Raw genomic sequence first — 13,311 nt, forward strand, 5'->3', positions numbered from 1 at the left:
AAACCTGTCTTTCGGCAGGTAAGTGCATGTGGAGGCCACATCGATGCATGCTCCAATGAACTCCAGGGATCGTGTAGGATGAAAAGTTGATTTTTTGATGTTCAAACTCACCCCTAGAGCTGGGAGATCGATTCCCCAACTTTCTTTCTGGATCGCGCTTCCAGTAGCCAGTCATTCAGGTAAGGGAAGACAAGGATTCCTTGCCATTGGAGGTGAGCCACTACCATGAAGAAAACTTTGTGAAGACTTGTGGACCAGTGGTGAGTCCAAATGGGAGGGCCATGTATTAGAAGTGTTGCAGACCCACCGTGTAGGAACCATCTGTGGGCTGAGTGGATGTTGATGTGGAAGTAGGCATCCTGTATATCAAGAGCTGTAAAACAATGGCCGTGAGCATGACCCCATGGAACTTCAGTTTGCGAATGGAACGGTTGATGTGTTGGAGATCCAAGATAGGTCTCCATCCTCCTCTTTTCTTGGGCACCAGGAAATATCTGGAATAGAACCCTGTGTCCTGAAAGGCTGCAGGGACTGGTTCCACTGGTCCTTTCTGTAGGCGGGAGTCCACCTCTAGGGTAAGAAAACTGTCATGAGAGTGATCCCTGAAACAGGCTTGGGGCAGGGGCCATGGAGAAAGTAGCATTGTAAACTCAATTGTATAGCCGTGTTGAATAACATCCAGGACTCACTTGCCCGTTATCACACTCCATGTTGGTAGAAAGAGTTTGAAACAGCCCCCAAAAGGCAGTGGTTGGCAAAAGCGTTGTGATTCAAAGTGGCTGACGGCTTTGTAGAGCAGTGGTTCTCAACCTGCGGCCCATGGGCCACTTGCCGCCCAATCAGCACAGAGCTGCTGCCCATGTGACATCCTCAGGGCCATGCGGGTAGTATTGAATGCAGCCCACGATGATAAATAGATTGAGAACCGCTGCTCTAAATGCACTCAAATATCTCTTATGCAAGGACTGGGTGCATGGAGGGCTGCACCAGCGGACCAGGTGGACAAGATCTGTGGACCTTCGGGTGCGTCTATGGAGGTTTGTAAGCTTTTTAGTGGCAGAAATGGAGAGTTCTATAGCATAGTGTAGGTGGTGGGCGGTACAATTTTCATTTTGGTGCTGGTGTATAAATGCCTAGGGATTGTGATGTGGCTCTACAGAGTCTTTCAGGGAGTGTAAGGAATCATTCATCTGCTAGTTGAAGAGGTCCTCTTCAAAGGGAGGTCCTCAATTGTGCTCTGTATCTTTCTAGGGAAGCCTGAGGTATGTAGCCAGGATTCTCTCCTCATGACTATTCCAGTCACCATTGTACGTGAAGACATGTTCGCAGAATCAACTGCAACCTGAAGTATAGTCCTGGAGACCAACTTGCCCTCCTCCAAAATAGCCTAGAAATGTGCATGATCCTATTGAAGTACTTTATCTGTAAAATTTGCCATCTGCCCATAGTTCAAAAAGTCATATTTGGCCATCAGTGCTAGGTAGTCCAAGATACAGAACTGAAAGTTGGCTGGGTAAAAGACCTTTTTACCCATAAGATATTGCCTCTTGCCCTCCTTGTCAGAGGGGGTGGAGCATGGATGCTGTTGTCTGGCCTGCTCTGAAGCAGCCTTGCTCACCAAGGAATTAGGCAAAGTGTGGGAGAACAGAAACTCTGACCCCTTTTCTGCCCCCTTCAGGGTGGGGATGCATGTGTCCGTGGTGTGCCATTTGGAGAATAGCGTTGATCAGTAGGGCCACTCTGGGCGGTTCTGATGCATGCAAGATGTCTAGTAGTTGGTGCAGATTGTCCTGCACCTCCTCCAGCGGGATCTGAAGAGCACTGGTCATTCTCCTGAGTAACTCCTGAAACTAACAGTAGTTGTTTGGGGAAGAGGAGGGCGTTGATGACACAGCCGAATCTGGGGACGACTAGGGGAACCTCTCCAGATCTGTCAGTACCATCTGAGCTGGGCTGACTGGCGTATCATCCAGCCCCAGTTCCAAACATCTACTCTATGAAGGAGAGGGTGGTGAGACACGGGATTCTTCCCGGGTTGAACAAGATGTTTCTGAAGGCGAATATGGTTCTGAAGGCCACAAGCTCCAATATGGCCAACCTAGTTGGTCCTGCTGTTGCTGCGGCGATGCCCATGAAGCCAGGTACTAGTGGCTCCTGTGCCAAGGCAAAGAAGGGTACAGTCATGGTGCTATCGGAACTCTCCGATAAGCATGCCTTCAGAATGGAAGCAACAGACCATGAGTAGTGTCCAAAACCTCAGACTCAGAGGAACCAGAGTCCTGTACAAATGGGGGTGCCGACAGGACTGATGGAACAGGGTGTGCTGTAGGAACAAGACCAGAGGAAGGCAGATCCGATGTAGGAGAGAAGGCCCTATTAACAGGTAAATGGACTGGAACTTGTGGAGACCTCATCTGATCTAGGGCAAACAGTTCATGAGGACCAGGAGCACATCAGATTCTCCACAGAGGGAACTGGGGCAGGGAAAGAGGCCTGCCTCGCTATCTACGATTCATGCTGCGCCAATGGAGCTGATGCAGGAGAGATGCAGAATTCGGAAACCAGAACTGTTCAATCTAGCGAACAATGTGCCTATTTACTTCTCGCTCTTGTGAGCCTTGGAACATGCCACTCCTTCATGGCCAGAACTGGTGGACAGTGCAGTCTTTTTCTTGGATCTGGAGGAAGACTTATTGCCATGCTTATGTGCATGCTTCCGTGTTTCATGGCTAGGCCCCAGCATGGGGTCCATAACGCTGGTCCCGTCGGATCTGGATTGGAACTCAGTGGTAGGAGGTGCACTCCTGGATTGCCTTAGGCCAACTTACGGGGGAGGGGAGTTCACCGGCCAGGATCAAACTGCCATCCCATGGCGACCTCCATTAGGTGTGTAGGACCCTGCCCTCCTGGGTATGGGCAGGGAAGGAGAGGCAGATACTGCACCTGGACACGATGTGAGCTTCCCCGCAAGCAGTACAGACAGTATTGGTGCTCGTTGCTGAGCGAAAACAAGCGAGGGCAGGAAGCGCAGACTCGGACCTCGTGGTGGTGAGAAGAAAATGAAGATGCAGTCAGTCCGCCACACCCTTTAGTGCTTCGGGCGAAACCACAAGGCAATGCAGGGACACATGCATGGACCAATGGACTCTATTACTCCAGGTTCATGCAAATAATCCTCAGTGGAATACAATAGGGATTATCATTCAAAGAAGAATGACGACTTAACTGAGAATTTTCAGTCAGGGAAAATTCAAACATATGAATGCAAGTGTGTGTGTACTTAAGCATTACTATTTGTGGTACTGGATATATATTAACTTTAAGTACCTGTATTAGATGATTAAATATGATGCTCATTTTTTAACTAGATAAGTCAATCTGCTGCGTAAAGTTAAGCATTACTATTTGTGGTACTGGATATATATTAACTTTAAAACTTTACGCAGCAGATTGACTTATCTAGTTAAAAAATGAGCATCATATTTAATCATCTAATACAGGTACTTGTAGTGCAATGACCAGTTAGGCCAGAGGAAAGGAAAGAGATACCAGTTTGAATTAACGTTAGGGTAACTGAAAGCAAGGCTATGGGGCAGCCAAAATATTTACACATCACTTTGTAATCTGATTCCAACAGCAACTACACTTTTCCAGTCCAGAATTGCTTCTTTTGTGCCAAATTAAAAAGAGTATATCTTAGACTTCATCTAAAATTCAGCAAGCATTGTAAACAACAGATGATGGGTTCTATTTATGCATTTATTTTACTGGTACCTGACGGAATTATAACTGGATGTCACTCAGATCAAAGTGTGTTAACATTCAAGATTGTTTTCTTACATACTATTTATATATAAATGGGGGGGGACTACTTTTGAAAAGAGTTAAGTAACGTTCACAACATGTTTGTCAGTGCAAACTTCTTTTTTTTATATTTGCATTTTGTTCCTTTGTAGTATACGCATATTTCCCCTCTGTTTATATGAAATTAGTAATAGACTGCGATTAAGTGATTAACAACGAGAAGTCTAGTACCAGTTTCCCAATGAAATATGAACAAGAAAAAAAATCCAATGTCCTGTCCATTAGCAATAATAGTGTTTTACTGCATGGAACACATTCAGAAGCTTTTCATTGCTCTATATGATCGCAAATACTGGAGTCTATTTCAGGTAGTAATTTATCATGACCAAGTATAGAGGATTATACTAATAGGCTTTATATTTGTTTGATGTAGAGTGGCCAAGCGCATAGATATTTAATTATTACATTATTTTAGGCTCCTATGAATGTAGTAAACTTACTATGTAACTGAAGAAAGTCAGTCCTCAAAACTTCAAGTACAGTATGTAATAAGATTTGTGCACACATTCCACTTACAACAATGCAAGCGAAAGACTTATTTCTGTAATGGCAAGAGTGTCTAGAATTTTGCACTCATCAGTGCGTTGTTAGGTTCACCAATTACAAATGATTAAATGCAATCCCTGCCACAATAGCAGAAACATATAAAGCACAATTACTCTTAACTCTTGCAGAAGAAATCGGGATGGTGTCACAGCCAGAAAGAAATATTTAATTTATTCAATGAAAAGGATCTCCACTAAAACATTTGTATTAACTGAGTCACAACGATATTCCAGCACTGAGACAATTTGCAAATAATCTTAGTGTCATTTATGAATACAAAATATTTAAGACAACGTGGGCAAGAAAAAGACACAAATAAAGCACCATTACTTTAAGGTTCTTTGTGCTAATAATCTTATTATATTTAAAAGACATAGCTGTATCTCTGATCTCAATTCTAGATAGAATGTTTTTATGGAACAAATAAAGCAGCGTTTTTCTCATTAATATTTTGAAGTGGGGAAAATGGTGCAATAAAGAACTTGACTGCATGCATGGCTTTGATAGGCATGCATCATGCTGGGAGCGAAAACAGTAGAGATGTGCGAGGAGGAGATGGGAAGAAATCTGAAGTTGTACTGTACCACGCTTTATCACAGAAGTAATGGACTAACTTCTCAACTCCTTGCCAATGGCAAAATGGGAAAGCAGAGACAAGAAAAAAGACAAGGACAATGATGTCAGAGGACCAAGACGCAACAATGAGCACTTGCCATGACTGAATTGTAACTTCTTTCCCCTTCATTTGCATGTCCCCAGCTTCCAACAAAGATAGTAGTGTGGTTTAAGAGACTGCTCTACATGTAATACCTATAGTAAGACATTTACCAAAAAAAGTCCTTACTCCTTGAACTTTAGGGCTTTCATACATTTAACCTCTTATGGTGATACATTACTGACAGTATTTAATGTAATTTGTTATAGTGAATGTGCATGCTTATAAATTTATACATACACATGTACATCACACACAAAGTGATCAAGTACATCATGTGATAAATTGCAGACCCATACAATAAACTATTTATCATGTAATTTTGACTGTTACTTTCACTGCCTATTAATTTATCTTCCCAGGGCCTCCCTTGTAACATTCAACTCCTTTGAGCAGATTTAACCCCTATTTTATTTTGGTTATCTAAAATCAAACTGCCACAAAAATGTTTCTGCCCAAATGTGGAATTTCCTTCCTTCCTGTTATCCTGGGCCAGATTTGAAATATATTCTCTTGGGAGGATAAATATCCAATATTTTGCAGCGTTTCATGTGAAGAAATAATTTTACACCATCAGAAAGTGGTCATTTACAGCTCCCCCCGTGTGACAACACCTGCTTCTACCCATGGAAAGAACCACAATATCAGATCTTAAAATCAGGACATTTTTATGCCTGGAAAATTTTTAGAGTTTTTTTTTTTTTTTAATTAGCTATATTGTGTACCATAGTACTCAAGGCTATAAGGGAGACTCACTTTACAGACATATATAAAACACTCCCAATTAATTTAAACCTTACCAGAAAAATTATATTAGAAATCTGTCAGATGTGTAGCATATGCAGAATACTTAATTGTAACAAAGGTTGCTTGGAACTCGTTTGGGATGATTTCTGTAAATTCCATAGTTTCTTCACCTGTGAGCAATACTACCACCCCAATGCATAGCAATAAAACTTTACCACGTCACAGCATGTATTTTGTGTATTTGGGCAGATGTGTGTGTACACATATAAAAGGTTTGATTAAATCTTTGTTTGTAAATATGTTACGAACAAGTATAATCACATTTTAAATGCTTCCAGGTCTCTTGCTCTTCAAGTTTGACACTTTTCTTTAAAAAAATACCTACACCACCACATCTTCCCTTTAAATTCATGTTTTAAAAAGTTAACTTCACAATACTGAAATCAAGGTATAAACAGCACACACCCAAATGCACTGTAGTATAACTGTGTCACAGAATATTTACAATATTTAAATCATTCCCTCACCACACCAAGCAGATAGCATCCAGGGTTCAGTAGTTTTCTGAAGCAGTCTCATTTTGCTAAGAGTGTCAGCTTGTGTAGCTTTCAGAACTGCAAAGCATCCTAAATGGCCAGTGCAGATTAATACTACTTTTAACCTCACAAAGAAATTTACTGTTTCTTGTGGAACATCTCATGAGGTTAGGTGTGCATTTGTTTTTTTAAAAGTATGGGGGGGAAAAATCAAACCTTATCATGGCAAAACACTACTGAAATAATTTATAATCAAAATGCACACGACAGCTTATTCTTGTTGATAGAATAAAGCCAGCATTGCTTTGCTTTCTTTCACCTAAAATTCATATAGAGGCTAGAAAAAACTCTGAGAAGTGTCTAGTAACTAAAGATGTCCTGAGAACTTGTGCCCTGCATCAGTACAATGTTATCTGTGTAACCAACCCCTTCCCCCCAAAAAACCTCTGGCTTTTCAGTTAAGTGTGCTCCTGTTGCAATGAGTACTTAAACCAGTTGCCTAGAGAAATTACAACAATATGCTTGGGTTTCAAAATGCTCTGTTAATTATTACTCTGTTTTAATCCTAAAAACTAAATCTCCAGTGTTTCTGCCATTAATGGTATGCTTCTCTGGAATCCCCAAATTTTGATACAACATTTTTAAACTGGATTGGGGAGAGTTCACAAAAACCACCCCACAGTAGTAGCAACTGATTCTATATCATTTCCAAGAGAAAAACACTGTAGGGAACATGTAAGATTTGAGCACTCATGACACACAGTATTGGGAACTATAGGAATATAATAAGATATCCAATTTTGTTCCTGGAAATGGCATATAAACAAATCTTTTATCGGACAAATGATTACACAGTCTAAAATGCTAAATTCTATCACAGGATGTGGAAATGGTATTCAGAGTTAATGATTCTGAAATATTTACTTTCACTTTAATGTTAACTTTCAGTAAAACTCAAAACATACACCCAACAATATGTTCACTAACATTGTGCAATATTAAGGACGGTACATTTGGCAAGTTAAGCACTAAAGTCTGTTAGCTTGATTGTTAGCGCTAACCATCTGGTTGGACTCTAAACATAATTGGATTCTAAGATTTTTGTAGCAGAATCTTATTTGTTCTATAAAGTAGCAATACAGTGGAACTGTGTAAATAACAGACTAGTTCATAGCTTTATATATTTGATAGTCTAAATTGTATGCATCTGCAAACAGACTGCTGTCGTTATCAGAGGGTATATTGTGAAGTTCTGAAGGTTGGTAAAATTTTGCAACATCCACCACTGGCAGTAGATTGCAGATGATACTTCTAAGTTAGCCTCCAGAATAAATAATTACTAAAAAATTGTTTGAAGAGAACTATGGGAATCAAATATCTCCCAACAGAAATATAGCTGAGTTAAACGAAGCGTACATCATTTCTCCCCACAATTTATGCAATAAAACAGTGACATTAACTGCAATCTAGGCTCTATCTACTGGTGACACCAAGTCCCATACCCAGCCTTATACTACTACTTTTGGAATTACACCCTGGCAGATGCTATTTTCTGGAAATAACATTACTGTGCTACAAATAGTGATTAGATAGGGCTACAAATGTTATTCCTGGTAATGTCTTCTGGAGGGAATGCTTTCAAAAATTATGCCAGAGAGCACTGGTTTGGCAAGTGTGCTGGTAAAAATTGTATGCTTTAAGATAGACACAGAAACATGATTATTTATTATCTCCACACTTCTAGTTCCGGTATATACCTTCCTGATCAAGCCTAACAGTGAGACTAGCAGCAACAAGCCAGGAGCACCCTGACAATTCTAGAAAACAGATTTATCCTTCTGAATAATATGCCTATTACACTTCATTCTAATTAGTCTATTACTGACTTTCATCTGTTGTCTTTGCGGAAAGCAAGCAGCAATGTATTCACATGTAATGACAGAGCATGTAGCCTAAGATCAAAGCACATACAAAATTGATTCTTTTAGGCCAGCTTTATACAGAATTACTGATTTAAAAAAAAAAAAAAACCTGTGCTAATGTTAAAGGAGAAAAGTTATGGGGCTGAATTGCACAGAGAGCAGGTAATGGAATACAGAGCTTTTCATCACTAGTTAAATGATCAGTGTGAGTAGCTGATAGTCTTAGTCCAGTTCCTAATGCATGAATGCCTGGCACGTCAGAAGTCACCATTCACAGAACTTGACTTCCTTGTTGGTATGCTCAGAAGCACTGTAAACTGAATACATGGAGTCTGATCAATCACCTCACTTCTAAAAGTGATCCTTGCAGACTCTGGCTGACACATTGATGGGGCAGTACAAGAATTGTGCACTGCTACTGCTTGTGCTATACCTGTGAATAGAACAATCTACTACCATTAGCAAACTTGACACCTTTTGTGAACACCAAATTACACAAGAAAAATATGAGAAAACGGGTCTGACCAGCAGCTGGAGAAGATCTGTTATGAAGAACTTAACCTTTATTCATGCTGAATTGTTTAAATGAGTATTTTTCACAAAAATGTCAAAATAGCATTTTACATTTCTTTAAAATATATTAAGTGTCATAAGATTTTCCTTGTGAATTTTTTTTACAATTATTTCAGTAGATGTTTAATTTAGATTTAATAGTTTTCCAGGATGTAATTTACTTTTAAGTTTCACAGAAATTTAAATATTAGTTTGCATTAATAACTATACATATTTGTTTCCTGTAGTTTGGATCCAAACACACTCTTGGGTATAGCTGAGCATCAGCAAACTCACTGTAATTTGCAAATTATAGTAAATTTGTATGAATAAAGTGTAATCTTTAGTAACTGGTTATATTTCTTTTGCCATATCCAGAAGATCATTCAAAATACTGAAGCTCAAAAAAAAAAAAAAGACTTACCATTTTTCTATTATCTATGTAAGCACACAGTTGAAAATCATCAGTTTTCTTTTTTGTATTCCAGATTCAAGGCAATAGAGCAATTTTAGCTCCTACTTTAGTTCAAGCAGTAGCTAGCACAAAAGCAACATTAGTAAATCATGCATGCTTTGAAACAGCCATTCACAGCCCGTCAGATGTCTTTACACAACAAATATTTTAGAAAAAGAAATATTAGTTTTAAAAAAGCCCTCTTTCTTGGGTTGCGGTGAGAATGACCCTATTTTTCTCACCAAGATTTTACTAAGGTACACATTGCATATATGTATACATCTGAGTATGGACACATGCAGAGTTTGAGTGAAAGACCACACACAAACAGGACAGTGTGATACAACCATAGAAAGGAAGGGAAATACAGGAAGCAAGATATATGTTAGACTAGATTTGAAAGAAGGGCTTATTCAGGTTGGTCTTAAGAACAAATATATTAAATCAGCTTTGAGTAACTTCTATAAAGATTTAACTTGTAGCTGCTAGTGACTGCAGGAAGCACTTAGGTTAGGCCACAGACTGTCATATATGCCTGTAAATTTCTGCTGGGAAAGGAGGACACTACATGATCAACAGTGCGTGCAAAGGGAAAGTTTCTACTGGAACACAGTGAGGGAAATGAGTGAGAGGTACAGACTCACTCTGTCTGCGGTGCGGTGGAACAGTCCGAGGGATGCCCTGGAATGAGCCCTGCCAGGGAGAGAAGGAGGGAGCAGAATACCCACCCTGTGCAGAAAGAGAGGGGGAAAAGGTATAATAAAAAAAAAAGAGAACAGGGGAAAATAAGACACCAAAAAGCCACACTGGTCCTTTTTCTAATAAATACAATATTATTGCCATTTACAATTCTTCTCTTTTGCTAATCTTAACACCACAAATTACTAAAACCATTAGCAAACTTAGACAAGTTCTGATTCCCTCATTAGACTAGGATCCCTTACGTTGCCATACAGGGGGAAAGTATCAGTGATCCCGTGGTTTAGAAATATCTCTATTTAAAATATATATATATTGGCATACCTTTTGCATAATGTGGTTTTAATAGTTAATTTTTTATGATGAAAATAGCCCCAACTCAGACAAGACAAGGACAGAATAATTTTTTCATATAACATTTATAGACAAAAAGTTCTATTTCAAAGCACCTCGATGTAAGTCAGAATAAGCCTGTTCAACCATTTTATTTTATTGTAAAGGCATATGAGCTTTAGCTTGCAAGAAATGTACTAATGGAGAGAAGGTTTTCTGACACACTTAACTGTGGGCTTTAGTCCGCATCCTTCAGATCTTGGTATGAATGCGTAAGGGCATGAGTGAAGTTTGCCAGGGTCTTTATGCCTTGCTGTAGGTAGCCTGAACCCTTCATTACTGGATCGTAATGTCACAAAATAATATATAAAGCTATCTTAAATGCTCTCTGAAAATGCAAGATTTGTCCTGCCATATCCCTAGATGGTTGGTTATTTGGCATACATCAACAACACTTACAGCTGCATTTCAATACAAGTTCTTTGTGGACCTAGATGATATGCTGGTGACAGTCTCCTATGACAACAAACTTTTTTGTTTTTTAATGAAGCCCAGCATTTTCTCCATAACCTTACCTTTAAAAGAAATCCATCCAAACTGGAATTTCTCTCTCTCAAGTCATGAAATAATCCAGGCTTCCTACCACAACCCACAATCCAAGGTAATTTTCCATCAACTATGTCTAAAATTAAAACTCAAAACTTTTGTTTTCACAGATTGTGTAGTATGGAGACATTAGTGTTAAGACTTCGAGAAGACTCACCACTATGAACTGGCAGCTTTTACTAACAGACAATGGATACAAGATTAAGAAACTGGAAATAAAATTTGTATACCAGAAAGAAAAGAGATTTCCAGAATTTCTCAAGACACAGATGATTTTTCCCCTGAAAATCTCTCCAATTTTTGAACTGTTGCAGTACCAGGCTTCCCTTTCAAGATATTTCTACAAAAATACTCTTCTTTATTTAGTCCAGTGATAGTCTAATTATGAAGATGATGATCAAAAGGTCAAGAAACATTTTGACAATCTCATTAATTTCACTTATTGCTATTCAAATTTCATTATAAGAATGTCAAAAAGCTGCAGGTTGAAAAGTATTCTGATATCACCACGTGTGTTTGATCAATATTTAGAATTTGCCAACAACCGCACCTTTGGGGTCTGACATCAGACTGTAAAAGATTATTTTTCAAGAGGTGCTGCCTGAGTATTCAGAAACTGATGAGATAAAAGTATCTAAGAGCTGATCATATCAAACACTTTTTAACTTACAAGGCCATAGCTAGACACACTGAGTATGTAAACACTTATGGAGTCTTCCATCAGTGGTCGTTAAGGCCCACACAGGCTTTGGCCAAGGAGTAGACTGTTATATGATGGCAAATTCTGCTTGCTGGAGGTTCAGCAATGTTATCAGCACAATATGGACCGTATCCACTGATGTCGGAATGAGAAAAATATTCCCATAAACAAGGTACAATCAGTGATAAAAATTATTAAAATGTTAAGACACATGATGTCCAACAGCTGCATACAAAAGAATGAAACATTTTCTACAATCAGTAGGAAAAAGGCCATCTAAATACACAGTTCAGAGCTCACTCTAGCCGCTTCACACAGGTAGGCCCATGAAACAAATTTTCACTGACTCCTGTCCACGGTGACTATAATCTTAACACTGTTGACAGGGCTGGCCTTATGAGGATCTTTGATTTTGGTGAAGGAAGGTGAGATGTTTCTTTCAAGTTAGTTAAATTTGGATGTAACTCATTTAATATAGAGTTGGGAAGATTTTGGACCCCCAATTTCTTCAGGAGAAATTAAGCTCAGCTGTTTGTATTTGGTTCGTGTGCGGTTAACAGATTTAAACGTGAACTGAGCCTCTGTAGGAATTTTTCTACAGTAGGGTGATTTTTAGCACTTACGTAATACTTTATAAAAATGAATTGCTCAATTTTGTAGGGCAGGTTATTATTATTAATCCCTATTTTACAAATGGAAAAACTAAAGAAGAAAGATTAAATGATTTGACTAAGGTATAACAGTCGGAGTTACAGCTAGTCTATTTTAGATCTGGACCTCTACTATAAAGATTTCCTGTTTTGAGTTATTTACCTACACATTTTTGGTCAACTGCTGGAAGTGGTTATTTAAAGCATCTTCTTAGTGTGCCAAACAGGATATTAATCTTGCTCTGGGAAAGAGCCCGCTGGGTGTGGTTATGCTAAAGGTTTATTTTTGGGTAAAATGTGCTTAATCTCATGAGACAGGACAGTCTACTAACTCCAAATGTCACAACATTTATTTTAGTGTAAGTAAATATGTCTTGCTGTTTTCTAATGCAGTTTTAATGGGTTTATACATTATATTGTATACACCAATCGTCCAATTTTAAATAAAGATGGAAAATAGCAAAGAAGATATTTTAAGGGGACATTGTCAAGACAGAAGTTGTGAAGTGAGTATTTCAATAGCTAATGGGAGAGGAATTTTGCTTTTTAACAATAGCATTTACAACTAAGATGTTTCAGCAGACAACTACTTAGCCATACTATCTACATAATGATTCACTGGAGGGTGGGAAAAACAACAACAGAAACAAAGAACATCTGCTGAGAAGACAATGCCCCAGGCAGCATAAAACAGGGAGCAGAAAAGATCAAAAAAAGCTGCTGATAAACATTTCTATTTGGATTACAGCAGATTTTGCAAAATAACAACGTAGACAGCCTGGCAGTGCCTCATTAAATATGGAAAAAAGTCACATACAGGCTGACAATCCATGTCCTAGGGTTTAGCCCAAGCAGGATTATCTCATTATAAACTTCTTAAAACAAGTAGGCCACCCTGAAAAAGAAAAATGGAAACATCACTTACCTTAGCTTCTCTAAACGTGTTTTATGGATTTTCCTGGATCACAGAGCCTTTGTGCGAGAGAC

The 13,311-nt window shown here is 38.9% G+C and overlaps 1 protein-coding gene across 16 annotated transcripts in view; it reads right to left on the reverse strand.

The window, feature by feature from the left end:
• Positions 1-13,311, reverse strand: part of CCSER2 (coiled-coil serine rich protein 2) — a 141,010-nt gene that overhangs the window by 9,250 nt on the left and 118,449 nt on the right. For 4 of the 16 annotated variants that reach the window (XM_005307459.4, XM_005307458.4, XM_065551852.1 and 1 more), the window contains one exon: positions 9,981-10,065. The exons of 8 other annotated variants lie outside the window; for them this stretch is intronic. In XM_005307459.4, the coding sequence (XP_005307516.1) occupies positions 9,981-10,065 (85 nt within the window). Of the gene's footprint in view, positions 1-4,994; positions 5,035-5,123; positions 5,221-9,980; positions 10,066-13,311 lie in introns of all 16 variants that reach the window. 4 more of the 16 variants (XM_024101186.3, XM_005307460.5, XM_005307457.5 and 1 more) reach the window with 2 other exon arrangements.

This window comes from Chrysemys picta, chromosome 7 (genome assembly GCF_011386835.1).
Source record: "Chrysemys picta bellii isolate R12L10 chromosome 7, ASM1138683v2, whole genome shotgun sequence".
NCBI lineage: Eukaryota > Metazoa > Chordata > Testudines > Emydidae > Chrysemys > Chrysemys picta.